The 15,195-nt window shown below is 36.1% G+C and overlaps 1 protein-coding gene across 1 annotated transcript; it reads right to left on the bottom strand.

Annotated features, from left to right (window-relative positions):
* Nucleotides 1-10,453: 10,453 nt before the first annotated feature.
* On the bottom strand, nucleotides 10,454-15,036 carry mtfr1l (mitochondrial fission regulator 1-like). The gene is made up of 8 exons (XM_016528935.1): nucleotides 14,824-15,036; nucleotides 14,328-14,457; nucleotides 14,124-14,231; nucleotides 13,741-13,850; nucleotides 13,283-13,494; nucleotides 12,741-13,095; nucleotides 11,630-11,775; nucleotides 10,454-11,494 (listed from the first exon to the last, which is right to left on the bottom strand). Exons 2-7 carry the CDS (start codon nucleotides 14,340-14,342, stop codon nucleotides 11,664-11,666), a joined length of 912 nt encoding a protein of 303 aa, XP_016384421.1. The 5' UTR covers nucleotides 14,343-14,457; nucleotides 14,824-15,036; the 3' UTR covers nucleotides 10,454-11,494; nucleotides 11,630-11,663.
* Nucleotides 15,037-15,195: the final 159 nt, after the last annotated feature.

Here is a 15,195-nt window from a genome sequence, read left to right as displayed (position 1 = left end):
TCCCATCATTATTTAATTAGTCTCACCATATGTGAGAGATTCTTACATCAATATCCTATGAGCTGTTGGATCCAGGGCTCACAAACATTCTGCCGTTTTCATTCATTCTAGAAATCTCCTGTGTCAAATCCACTTAATCCCATCATTTATTTTCACAGATTTGACAAAAAATAAGCAAGAATGACCAATGTAATGTGTTACAGTGACATCAGATGTAGAAAAAAAATCCATCAGTTGTGATGGCAACAGATGGCATCTCATTTATATGAGAGAAAGAATAAGAGAGCAGTGGAGGAGAGTGAGGAAGGGCTGTAATTTTCACCCCCAGCTGCAGAAGAGGAGTGAAGGCCATGGGGAAGGAAAGCAGGTCTTAATTATAGAGGACAGAAGGGTTTTACTCTATTAGTTAGTTCAAGATCTTGCACAGTGACACCAGTATTTACCAGCATCGTCTTCTCCTGGAGATTTCAACCCCCCCCATACTGACCATAACAAGGTGAATATTTGTATTTGAGTACTTTTATGGGAGTTCATTAGGAGTCCTTCTTAGGTTAAACCAATCAAAGCAAGGTCAGATCAATTCCAGAATAATAAGACCATTTTAGACGAAGGAGGAAATCTAGCACTTCTTCAATCATTTCTCAATCAAACATTACTCAGGGAATCATGATGTACTTTTCAGACTAATTAATTACATCAGCTGTGAACACGCTTCAGTCTCTTTCAGCAAATTCCTCCTTGGTCTAAAATAAGCGCTTCATCTGTTGGTTACAATATGACATATGAAATCACAGCTCAAACATCTTCCCCAGTGCTGAGTCTATACCAACAAAGTGATCAGAGGCAGATTCGGCATTGCTTTGAAAATAAAATGGCTTCGAATCAATCAGATATCCAAGCATAAATAATTGTTTTTTGATCTATGCACTTCCTTCTGAGCTGTTACCTTAAAATAGTGTTGATCCGTCTCTAAATATAACTATGGCTCACATTATATATGGATTCAACAATATCTTTTCTTGTCATCTGTTTTACCTCTCTGATCCCTGCTAAATTTAGCATCTGAATAATGAACTGAGGTAATTGCGCTCGCTGCTTGTTTGTCAGATGACTCAACATAAACAGAGAGAGAGAGAGAGAGAGAGACAGAAACAGACAGACAGACAGACAGAAATCCACTACGACACTGAATATTTAATGGTATCCCACCTCAAATTTATTGATATTCCTCATCCTCAAATCAGTTTAATGTGACATACAAAATTATAGTCATGTACTTGGATTTCATGCTAGTTCAGTGCACAGCCTCATTGAACTGTCACTCTCTCTATCTACTGTTGAAACAAAAACAGAGGGAATCAAAATAGGGGTGTGCTTGTTTTGGTGATTTCAAATATCATCATTGGCTACCAGAAATCGCTTACTCTGCCTTTAAACTCTCAGTGTAAGAGTGTGATGAAACTGCTTTCCGGGTTTTCCATCTGTTCTGTTCGAAGCTCCACATGAATCATGGAGTCACAAACATTTGTTAAAATGCCTTCAAGGGAAAACACACACACACACACACACACACACACTTCTGCCAGTAATGACATTTTACTCTAATCGTTTTCACCAGGGCTGAGAGATGAAACAGGTCGCCATGCTTCTGCTCTAAACACTTCTGGATGAAACTACATCAAAGCACAGAGCAGAAAACAAGAACATTTTAAGGTAAACATACAAATATTAAATGCCACACGCATATCCAGATGCCAAGAGAGAACATAGAATGCAAATTCTGTGTGATATAGTAGAGTAAAAACTAAAGAAAGCATATAATCTGAAGGTACAGTTAGAAAAAGAGCAATACTGCAAAAACAGCAGCTGCTCATCCACAGTCTACAACACATGCCCAACACACAATCCAACGGCCTCAATGCTCAATGCAATTCAATGAAAAATAAAAACCTAAACACACAACTAAACAACCCCGACACACAGTTAAAGAAGCTGAGCACACAATACAACAACCCCAACACACCATATCCTCTAAAGCAGGTGAAGGTCTCAATAGTATGTTCTAGCCTGTGCGTAGATGAGCTCGTCAAATGAGAAAGACAGTTAGAAGACACAGCACATATTACTGGCTCCACCAGAGGACGCTAGTCCTGTGGGCTCATTGAGACATGACATTGCGTGCGTTTGATGGAACATACACTGATTCCTTTCTCCAATTGTCAAAAATTATTTTGCATAAATTACTGTTTTAGAAGATTTACAAAATAATGACTTCACACATGTGTTTCACAAAGAGCATGAAATTAAACAGTTTAGATGTTAAACTGAACTCGATATGAACCCAAAACAAGACGCCCACACGGTGAACAGGGTCCTCTAGTACCACTGTTAGAGAGTCGGAACAGCAGGAAAACTCGGGAATGTGCTAAATGGATTTCCTGAGAAGTTCTCCAGAGCATTAGTACCAATTAAACCGCCCCCTAATGAGGGATTTAAGCCTGCATCCCAGCAGGAAAGAGAGCAAGAGAACGGGAGGAACGGGGGCTGGGAGTCATGACAAACACTAAAGATTTTTCAGGTAAAGTTCTTCGCTTTCAACGGCCATCTCTGATTCCTAATATGCTGGGGATTTTCTTTTCTTTTTAGGGCAGGTTAATATATTTTCAGATTGCTTGCAAATACGTGTGGGCTTGTGATGTCCTATGGATCTCTGTGTCTGTCACTTACATATTGGAGCTAAAATAAGTAAAAATCCTATCATGCTATTCAGTCTCCTTTACACTACTTATATATTATCAATATCTTTCCATTTAAATTTGATTATGTCATTCACAATGCTTCATAGGATTGTAGTTCCTTCTCTCATTAGAGCCTTTCTTTGTCAGTTTTTTGTTGTTGTTGCTTCAAATCAACATTTATAATGCAGGTTGATTTGATTGATTACTGATAACCCTTAAAATGAAAACTTTTTAAAATAACTGTGGGAAAATGAATGACAAAAATACTTATGGAACCAGGGTAGCTGGTAAAGTGGACAGACTATATTTCAATTACATTTCTTATATTGTTCATAATTTACCTCAAGTCTTCAAGCTGTTACTTTAGTTACTCAATTTTAATTGTAAAAATGAATCCATGATCTGCTGAACCTGGATAGTTCGCATATGTTTGTCTCTCAACTATTTTGTTATTTGTATCATCAAAGCACCTTAATGAAGCACATCATTTCCTGTTCGGTGCATTGAGTCAGGGAGTAAAGAATGATATTTCCTCTGTCTGGGGAGTATGAGTGGTACTCTGACGCACAATGAACCCCCTAAGACCGCTCTGCTTGTTCAGGCCATCGCTAATGAGACTGGAGCTAAAAACAGCACGCTGTGTGTCTACCAGTACATCCTTTCTGTCACACACATATGTTCTTGGCAGAGGCTTATTCACAAACTTGCATCCATGCACATATGCAACAGCTTGGAACCACCTGTGCAGTTCGGGTTGCTTTTAACCCGCAGTGCACTCTAGTGTGCGTCACATCCATCCACCTGCTCCTGATAATATTAGATTATTTCAAGTTCACGTTTACTGTCTACTGAAAGGTCCATTGTCTAATGAAAAGACCATTATTCGTGTTGTTATATTATTTCAAGTTCACAGGTGTACTTTGTAATGAAAGGTTCACTGTCTAATGAAAAGACTATTATTCGTTCTATGACATCCAGGGTTAACATAATTCAGCATATTATTTTATATATTGATTACTTTCATTTTCACATAATACTTCAATAAAATTACACAATATACTCTGACGCACAATGAACCCCCTAAGACCGCTCTGCTTGTTCAGGCCATCGCTAATGAGACTGGAGCTAAAAACAGCACGCTGTGTGTCTACCAGTACATCCTTTCTGTCACACACATATGTTCTTGGCAGAGGCTTATTCACAAACTTGCATCCATGCACATTTGCAACAGCTTGGAACCACCTGTGCAGTTCGGGTTGCTTTTAACCCGCAGTGCACTCTAGCCTTTAGAAACAAGCTACACTTAGATAGGATCCCAGAGGAGCGATTTAGTGTATTCTGACATGATGATACATTTATTTTGTGCATTTGTTATCTAAAATGCTTCTAAAAGGCATGGGCTAATATGTCAGAATCCAACAGGCCCCTATAGACTGACTGTAAGATATTTTTGTTTTATTAGCGCAGATAAGAGCAAGACCCACAGTTGGCTCATTAATGGCACAGCATGACTGTAAACATTATGCATTCAGAATTAAACTGTAATTCCTGGTTGCATTTTGCTTCCTGTGAAACATTGTGCAGCTCTCAGGGTCTACAGATGAATAAATAGCACAAAGGATGGATAAGGTTGATCAGGAATGGTTCCTGTTTATTGATTAGAACTGGAATCTTTGATTCAGGTAGCCATAATCCATAATCCAGCAAACTTCCAATTGTTATTAACATATTAAAATAATTTAATTCTAATCTATAATACAATGCAAAAAAAAATAAAAATACATACACATATAATCAAGAAATCTAATTTTGTCATTGATTGTAACTGTGTAAATCATTATTCCTTATCAAACAGCTAAAATCTGTTGGTCTCAGAAACACATTTCCATCTGATTTTCCTATTGATTTATCCACCCTTTCTCATAGATGTTTTCCGATTCTGTTTCAACCAGTCTAATGGAAAGAGTCTGCAGTTACACCATTACAATAATTATACTGTGTACTTCACATGTCACTTCTCCAAATGCATCATTTATCCAAATTAAATGTATCGGTTACGGTTGACGCAGCAGTTATTGGAAAACTTTATGCAGTCCTGATGCAGGCTAAACCAATACCATAACAGTGTTAATCAAGTTTGAACTGTTGATCTGGACTGTCTGGCTTCAGAGCAGATGCACTGCAACACAATGTTATGTTGCAGCTTAGCAGAGTTTTAGGTTTTGTATTACTTGACATGCTTGTGAAATTTCTGATTCGGTAAGTCAGTTTTCATTTTAAAGCCTGGTTTAGAGTACACATAATATTTCACAGGAGGATGCCATGTACTGAGAGTTTTCTAGAATGCACTTATACATGTAAATATTTCAAATGTTTTGCATCTGTTTCATCACTGGTACATAAAGACAGAGTGTAGCATTGAGTACTGCATGCATGTGTGTACAGTATATGATGATGGAAGTGAGTGGGTGACTCTGGGCACAATTACATAATGATTATGACTACTGCTTGAATTTTTTTTTTTTGCATTTCCGTCTGATTTTTGTTTTTTTAGAACAAAGAACAGCTGTCAGCTCTAATGGAAAGACTGACTTACGAAACAGTCTGTGATTTTATAGCAGATTGGAAAATATATATCAGATGATAAAGTGTCATTTAAAATAAACTGCTTAAACAAATGAAACTGACTAAACACATTTTATTACAATTGTTGCAGTCTTGCTTCATATGTGTATTTTATTTATTTATTTTATTCTGTATTAATGTGAGTCCATCTGGCGAAAGTTTAGAGAATGAAATGAAAATTTGCTTTGCCAACTCCTTTCTTTATACAATTTGTTTGAGTGGTTGGACAGCTAATCCACTTGCAAATGGCAAATAAGTGTTGTATCCTCATAGGGATATGGGATTACGGAAGTCCTAAAAGGCCATGGATTATTATTACTTTTCTTGTTTTCTTGTGATCACGACTTCAGTTGTTTTTCATTATCATGACTCAATTTTCTCGTGATCTCAACATAACAAAGTTGTTTTCTTGACATGTCCGACCTGTTATCCGACAGCAGCACTAACTGTAGGCTAACAAAAAATAAAAATTGAAAATGCACAAATATCATTAAGTTTCTGTATAAATAAAGAAGTAGTTATTTCATCAAATCATGATTCTGTTGAGAAAATTAGGTTGTAATAACATTGGGATAACTTTTTATCTCAAGATCATGCTTCTGTAGAGGTTTGAATATAAACCTGCATTGTGTTCCAATCCCAAATCCAACCTCTCCCATTCCCTCCTTTGCTCTAGAAAAGCAAAAATACCCATTGTGAAATTATGCCAATATCTCTCGCTCCGATACACTGAAAGAGGGCAGATAAATGTGATACTTTCAGTAGGCACTTGATGATGCCATCCAAAGATCAGATCAGCTTGAAGCTTCATGGCAAGCTTTGATCTTCTAGAGCTGTTTGTTGTTTTCGAAACTTGATCACGAACAATAAAAATCTGGAAGCCAGTCATTCATAATAACATGCCAAGAAAATCCCCTAGTTTGTTTTCACCCTCTCCGTCTGTCTCTCCTTCTTCCTCAGATGCATGGGTGGAGGCAGATGGCTGAATTCAAGGATGAAAGGAGGTTTAATCATGCAACTGACTACAAAAGGTGTGAGAGTCAAATGTAGACATATGTGTTTATAAGGCAAGAAAAAAACAGTATCAAGATCAGAACACTGTCCAGTAAATCACAGACCTGTGAAACTAGGACATATAGTATGTTTTCTAAACACTGTCTGGGACTGTTGACGTCTCTTAATATAACACACAACTCCACATCAAACACATATCTGCTAACAACACACTTGGAATGCTTTGAAAGCCAAAGTGTTTATTGTTTCTATTTAGTGCACAAGACAAACCCGTCTGAGACTGTTGATATCTCCCAATGTAACACACACCTACGCATCAAACACATATCAGCTGAACCACACTTGGAATGCTTTGAAAAAACAAATAGTGTTTATCGTTATATTTAGAGCAGCAGACAAACCTCTTTATCCTTATGTCTGGTGATGCATCATGAGAAACAAATACATGACATTTGTGCATGGCAACAATTCTCCTCCAGTGCACAAAGAACATGTTTGCACTGATTGTGTTTTTGATGCACCAGTGTCTACAAGGCCATTCACAGTCAGGGAGATAAAACATGTTGGATTTAAGCATGCAAGGATTAAACCTTGTGCAGCTATAAGGATGCAGGACTGACAAGTGTGTTTTGTGTGAAGGTTAGCAAAGAAAATTTTTGTGAAGGTTACTGTAATCTGTCAGTGTATAGAAACACAAAGATTGATTCAGGGTAAAAAAAAAAAAAACTGGAGTACAAAAGTATAAGATCACTAGTGGAATTTCTTCTGTATGCTTTTTTAATAGTTTGTTTATTTTTATCTACAATTTATAATATCAGCATAAAAGTTTGTAAAGTAAAAATAACAAAAAAAGAAAAGTATAATAAAATTATATTTAAATAAAATAAATATTACAAGGAAAATTAAATAAAATTAATTTCAGAATGTCTTCTGGTTTGTTCCACTTGATTTAATTACACTTGTACTCAAACTTCCAAAGTTTGTGTAAAAAATGTTAATAATGTTCTCCAGTATGATTTGAGATTATCCAAAAAACATCTTGTTCATCAATGGAGGAAGTGCATCTGGTTTTACAAAGGAGTTTACGGTGTAAATAAATATACTGATTTGATTATAGACCTAGAAATAGTAAAGAATCTTAGATATTTGCACATAATCATTAAACCTTCTGTTTATTTGCAGGTTTAAATAGGATTTTAAATCAAAGATTTTCAATGGTCTCAGACTTTGTACCCATGCAAACATTATATTTTCAAACCCATTTAATCTTCAACAGAAATCTTTTTGTAATTTCACAGACCATGAAAAATTAATCACTGTGTATGATTCAAGCCTTTGAAAAAAGAAAAACTGGGTAAAAATGAAAAAAATAAAAAAGATGAGGAGCGCATCATGGTCTCTTCATCTGATCAAGATCTCAATCAGGCCATCAATTCACACTTATCACCTTTCTGAACTGTTCAAAAATGCAAAATGTATTATTGAAGACTTCTACATTTTTCAAACAGAAGGCGCCTAGGAAATTTTTGTGTCTTTTCTTCTGGGCCCACTTACATAGGCCTCTATGCCACTACTGGCACATTTAAAAGCATAAAGCCAGCATTCAGACCCCGTTTTGTTACTAAGGAAATGGTTTTATTGGTTTGTATTCTTGGAGCTCCAATTTAAACCATGCAGACTCTGTGCTTCAGCTATGCTTTAATAAAGGTACCTGCATGTTGAATCGCCAGCTCATTATGGGTGAAAACGACTCCATTGGCAACATGAGACCACGAACTACTCATCTGACACCAAAGTCAGGTCAGACATAAAACGCTCTGGTCTTAAAACGGATCACAAATGTGTTACTTGTGACTGAAGTAAAGAAAAAAGATGCTTTATTTGTTGTTCTCATCAACTGTTCAGTCTGACAGAGATTTATTATATTGTACAGTAATTCAACTTCTCACTAGAATCTTTCAGGAGCTGTTCTGACAAATTCCCTCTTAGCAACATAACGACACCTGAAGTTAATCGAATTTGAACAGTATCTTACAATATAAACATGTTTCAACATGTAGATTTAGCAGCCAGGAAATGATCTGTGAAACTTCTGAGCAACAGGCTAAATTAGTGTCTCAATGTCACACAAAGGTCAATATTTTATTATTTATAGTCTCAAACAACGCCACTGTGTCACTGGACTCTATTAAACAAAATCTCCACAGACATCTAAAAATCCTCTCCGATCTAAAATAGACAGAATCTGCTTTCCAGAGGTGAGGTGTAATAAAGTAGGCCAAGGACTGCCACAGAAAATAGACTGAACACTGAAACTGGCTTGGATCAAATCAGGTCTTTGAGAAAATTTTTTAAAAAGGAAGTTAATCTTCGAAGTCACGGGTGTCCCTGGAGAGTAATGTGAGGCTCCACGTGCACTGATGAGTGCAGGAGATTCAGTAGTAGAGGTGGAGCTATCTCATCATTTTACCTGACAGAACTCCAAACGCAAACGCTAGCAGGCATATTTATCAGTGTCAGTATCACAGAAGAGAAACCGTTTGTCTTAACAACAGGAAATGTGACGTTTTATAACTGTGGTATTCAAGGGAGATCTTGAGACTTGAGAAATCATTAAAAATTCATTACAACCTTAAAAATGTCTGACTATACACCTTGTCTGTGAGCATTACCATAAATAATGCAACTTATTACCATGAACTGCAGAACTACAAATTCAGTATTGTGTCACGTCTAAAAATCTTGGTTACGTTTTTATAAAAGCATAAATGATTTAATAAAAATGCAAAAGAAGTATTTGGCAGCAGGTTTGGCCCAGAGACATGATCACACATCGGAAAGAGTTGTGTTGGTTTCAGCTGTGGTCTAGATTAGAATGTCACAGACAGAGCATCCTGTTTTAGTGTGTGCTGGCAGTGTTTTCAGCTGTGCAGTGTAATAATGAGAACTGATGGCAAGAGCTTTTTAATAAATCTATGCTGGAACATTAGCTGACTAGATAAAAGGGGTCTTTCTAGATGTTTTTGAAAGTAGTCTCTTATGCTCAAGTATGCATTTGTTTGATACAGTATAAACACTCACATTATGAAAACGATTATATTTTTAAATATGTATTCTATTTCAGTATATTTTAATGTCATTTTAAAATACTCCAGTAATTTTTTACTCTTGTCTTCAGTGTCACATGATCCTTCAAAGTCCTAAAAGAAATCGGAAAGATATACTGATTTTGTACTCAATCAACGTTGAAAACAGTTGAGAACAGCTGTTCTGCTTAATATTTTTGTGTAAACTGTGATCAACTTTAACCTTGATTCTTTAATTCATAGAAAGTACCTAAGAACACAATTTATTTGAAATCTTTCGTCACATTATACCTCTTTATACTGTAACTTTTAATACATTTAATGCATATTTGCTGAATACAAGTATTGAACGGTTGTATAAATGTCTTACTGTAGAGAATGTCGCCCCCATGTGGCTGATGATCGTCATTGGACAAAATACATGATTTTTAATGCTTTTAAACCATTTATTTCCTCTTACGCATAAACAGAATTCCCTTATTTGACAAAAAGCAAACACACAAGTACACAAGTTTCTGTCTCCTAAAAAAAACATGGCACTGCAAGACTGACCTGAATCAAAGCAAACTTGCAGTGTTTACTATGGATAAAACTATAAAAGAAGCCCAGGAGTCGGAATGAAAGAGCAGCACACACACATTTTACCTGTTACTGACAGGTACAGGAACATACGTTAGTATGTTCAGTGCATGATATATTACAGCTCTATTCACCCATTAGCATTGATGGTAACAAACTCGTTAATGACTGTAACTCTGATAAAGACATTCGTACTGTAAACTAGCTCAAATAATTTTAGGTAGTCATAGCTTTTAATGATGTTATGAAGGTAACTATAAAAGCATTTCACTGCACTGGAGTATTGTGGAGTTTGAGAAGAAATGTTTTGGATTAAAAACGCCAAACATCTCGTCTAATGCAATGTGTCAGACAGATGGAAACAGGCTGCAGGCATGTCTAAACAAGAATGTGAAACAAACAAAAAACACATTTTGGGTTTGATTCCCACTTTAGTGAGCGATCGTGGCACAAAAGCAGCGTATGCATTAAAATAGCTTCTTGTTACACTTTGCGAAAGGAAAAAAAGCATCCTTCATCGTCATATAAAACATGAGGCATCCTCAAAACTTGCTTATAGTCACACCCAACACCACATCACACATGCTACTCAGATTTTTCAGGAACATTTACAACCTGCCGGACACAAGCAAAAACCAAAAATATTTCATTTCCCATGTACTTGCTGAACATAAACCACACACATTATGAATTCAAACTTATGTTGCACTATATGCTGAACCACATCAGTCTTCTGGCACAATATACACTTCAAAAGTCTGTAGGGTAGAAGGGAACATCACAGAGCGCTAATTACAAGTGAATGCAATCCAAAGTCTTCAGTGCACATGCACACGCACAAAAACCCTTTAAATAGAAGAACGTCTTTTTGTTTAGTCTCTAAATAGAGGCAAACGCATGTCAGTATTGTAACATCAGATCACGCATCAAAACGGCTTCAAGTATTACAGGGTTTGTATGAGGGAACGTGTAAGGCAAGAGAAACACTTCTACAGCTCCAAACTATACATCTACAAGACGATAAACTGGAACTGGGCTCCTCCAGGACTCTTCTGTGGTTTCATGGCTTGAATAATATAGTGTGAAATTGCACGCTTGTTGAAGGATCTGAAGATATTACCGTCTTATTGAAATTAACAAAACGATGACGGTGAAACGGGAAGTAGTGCTTGGATTTCACAAAATCTATGATGGAACAACAAAGGCTCAGTGATCACTGATCAAGGCTATGCTTATGGACCCTTATGTACAAACATTACAAACTTGGCTGCTCAGTGCAAGTTGGAGTGTGTGTGTGTGTGTATGTGTGGGCTGACGAGAACTACTTCTTTTCCTTCCAGACGTGTCACAACAGCGCAGCATTGTGGGAGTGCTGAGGAACGCAGAAGATGTCCATTGAGTTTATTCAGAGGCTTTATGGGGTTTTCACTGCAACGGTTCACAGGCATGGGCCTATTGACCCAGTAGGAAAAAAAGATAAGACTCGAGTACATAAAAATTCACAGCCATGTTTTATTCTCTTGGTTTTGTATCTCAATCTCCAACTTTAAACCAAAGAGAAAAGCATTCCATGCAGTTTAGCCTTACATGGAGAGTCTGCTGCGAGGGTTTGGATGATATATTATTTCCTCACACTGATGTCATCATCCTTCAGAATGAATTTCTTCCTCAATGCTTCAGATATAAGAGAGGCAGAATCTTCCTCCCTCAGTGAGGTGCACCCACGGTTATATCTAAATAAAATACACAAAAACGCAATAACATTATTTACTAGATTTATTAATAACAAACAACAACAACAAGTATTAATATGCTATGACTATACATTAAAATAATTATTAGTATTATTATATCAAATGTAATGCATGCAATAACATTAGTTACTATATTAATAATATCAATCATTAATAAAAAAAAATAGGCGTTAATAAACCATTATCATTATTAACACCATTATTTATACTACTACTACTAAACATAGATATTAATATACTATTAATGCCATAACAATACATATTAAGTCCATAGAAATTATATTAATAGTATATCAATATATCTTGTTATGAAATCACTCAACACAATAACATAATTTACTATATTAATAAATAAATAAAGATAATAAAGAATAACAAACTAATAGATAATATATCATCACTATTCATTTCTAATAATTATTATTACCATAAATGTAACACTCAAAACCATGGTAACATTATTTACTGTATTAATTATTAATAATATCAACCAATCAAAAATAACAGGCATTAACACACCATTATCATTAATTTATAAAAAAGTATAAAAAAAATAAAACTAAATATTAATATACAATGAATATGATAACTGATTTATATTTATAATAGCAACAATTATTATTACTATCATTATTAATTATTATACATGTCAATAGTAATAATACTATTAGTACATCAATGTATCTGATAATTATTAATCACAAAAAACTATAACATTATTTACTATATTAATAAGTAAAGAATATTAATAATAATAATATCATATAGGGTCTATTAATATACCATTACTATTCACTTAATTAGTAGTAGTAGTTGCAGTAAATGTAATATTAATAAAACGTCCCCTCTCATATATGCAATACAACGAATAGGCTTTTACAGAAGAATGAACTTTGAGAAAAAAAAAAACAATTCTAAACGACAGCACAGAAACCTGCACTCACCTGTCCTTGCTCATCTTCATGCGGTTCATATCTTTCAGGATGTCCATGACATCAGCGAAGCTTGTTGATTTTGAAAGAGACACAGTATCCTCCTCTGGCTCTCGGAAGTCCATAGTAGGGCGATCGAGATCAAAAGTTGCAGATGCAGTCATGGAAACTGGTGGCATAGGGTCAGGCACTAGCTCGGACACCTCCTCCTCCTCTTCCTCTTCCTCTTCTTCCTCCTCTGTGACATCACTGATGACAAAGGAGGCTGTGGGGGCCGGCTGGTAAGCAGCTGTCTCAAAATGAGCCATGGAGAAGCCCACACTAGTGTCGTCAGGGGACAGCAGGTCAGGGGTTATGGGATTCGAATCTGAAACGGTTCAAACTTTTTATGAGGGACTACAAGACAAAACATTTACAAGCAAATACATCAAATTGACTAAGTTTCTATTGCCACAGACAAGTCTTAATTTTGAGCCTGAAGGCAAATTCCAAATTAATACTAACTTGTTTTTTTAAATGATAGATAATAAATTAGCTTTAGTCAACTACTCAACCTGATTCTGCAGCGACAATCTTGGCGATTTGGGCTCGGAGTCGACTCAGCTCATCTTGTAAAGCTGTAGTGCGGTTTAAAGCGGTTACACCTGGTTTCCTCAGACCCTCGACTCGCCTGCCTTCTCGTCTGAAGTTTGGCACAGACGAATTCCTGTGCATAACCAGCAGCGGCGTTGGCCTCCACTCATGCCTCAGGGGACGTGTGTCACTCCTGACAAATAGCAGGACAGCATTGGTTTAAAATGAATTAATTTTCATCTGAGGATCCAACACTTTTCAATTCTGCTCTATATCTTACATAAGGTTTTTTTTACTTTAAACCGCATAAACACATTTCATTACACCAAATACACAAAATAATGTTCTTTTTAGCAGCATCATATGACCCCTTTAAAGAAAAAACTGTCAAATATAAATTCAGAGGAAAATAATTGCACCAGCACAACAGACCACTTACCTGACTCTGGCATATGTCTCCTCTTCATCATCTGCAATCCAGGCAATATCTGCCAATGTAGGCACCAAAGGACCGTCCATAAAACGCATTGCCGGAAGCCCTGGGAGTTCCTGGAGAGCACATAAAAGCTATTCATGACCAACTTCATTTTTTTTTTTTTTGCTATAGAGAGTTTTGTCAGTCTGAGTTGCTCAAAACTTAGCGTTAGGTTTCATAAAAAAAAAAAAAAAGTTGCACTTTTAATGTACATGGTCAAGAAAGACCACAAACAGCCAATGTGTTTTGGAAAAGCGTATATGAGGACTAATTTACAACATTAACTGTCTGACTGCAGTGCATGAAAGTATATGTGTGATTATATGAACAATTTTTTATTTCCATACCTGGAAACAAGCCCTGGGACAGGGTTTAAGAGGCAGTGTCGAGCCGATTCGTCTCACCACACTACGAGTTGATCCATGTGGTTTATTTTGCCAAATAGGGATTACCTCCTGAAGAGCAAGCGAACAAAAAATAAATATTCTAAAATATACATTAACATTGACAAAACATGACTAAAATGGCTCTTTACATGTTTATCTACTTACAGCTTCCGTTTCCATTTTGCTGAGAGTGAAGAGAGAAAGCACCGACGCCTTGGATTGTATAGTAGTGTTTTGATTATTATTACTATTATAGGACACTGAACATGTTCATCTGGGATGAGAGTTCATTTGCCTTGAAATACGAAAAAGAAAGAAAAATATAAAATATTCTCTCTTTCATGTGCAAAACCACCGTGAATGCTGGTCAAGAAATCATGTACAGTATAAAAGACTACAGTTAATGATGTTTTTGCAGCTGCTGCATACTGAGTGCACCCTTTATGGTACAGTATATATATAAGAATAAACAAGAAACTGGGCAATTAAATGAACAGACGATTATGGTACATAAGGTAGAAAAAACTGTGCAAACTGGTAACATGAATACAATAAAACCTATAAAGTAAACAAGGTAAATAAACCAAAGGCGTTCTGTGACCCAAACGACCTTATAATGTGCAGCGTTTAATTATGCATTTAGAAGAAATATAAGACATACCGTTTGTGGTCAGATTATATCAGTTTGTTTGTTTTTTTGCACTAGTGCAGATTACTCTGGTTTACTGTGTGTTGTGAATCGTCCGGGCTCCCTTTCTCCTTGTTCCGTTAGCCGATTAGCTGTTAGCTCAGTCAGCGCGCCCCCGGCTGATTTGCAACTAGTTTATGTGTCGGAAGTGCGTGTGGTAACATCGTCCTGTGATTGGTTCGAATTCTGCATTTATTACCTCACAGTCCAATGGTCTTTGCCGGAGTATTTAAATGCAAAATAAAAGTCAACTTGCACATAAAGTTCAAATATACCGCTTTAAAACAAATGTGTTTATATAAATAAAAATAGATTTAAGATTTTATGCTTTTACATTTTGAAGAC

The sequence above is a fragment of the Sinocyclocheilus rhinocerous genome, unplaced genomic scaffold (genome assembly GCF_001515625.1).
Source record: "Sinocyclocheilus rhinocerous isolate Xijiao unplaced genomic scaffold, SAMN03320098_v1.1 scaffold432, whole genome shotgun sequence".
Lineage (NCBI taxonomy): Eukaryota > Metazoa > Chordata > Actinopteri > Cypriniformes > Cyprinidae > Sinocyclocheilus > Sinocyclocheilus rhinocerous.
Note: the sequence above shows the minus strand (reverse complement) of the source record. Positions and strands in the feature narration are given on the sequence as shown.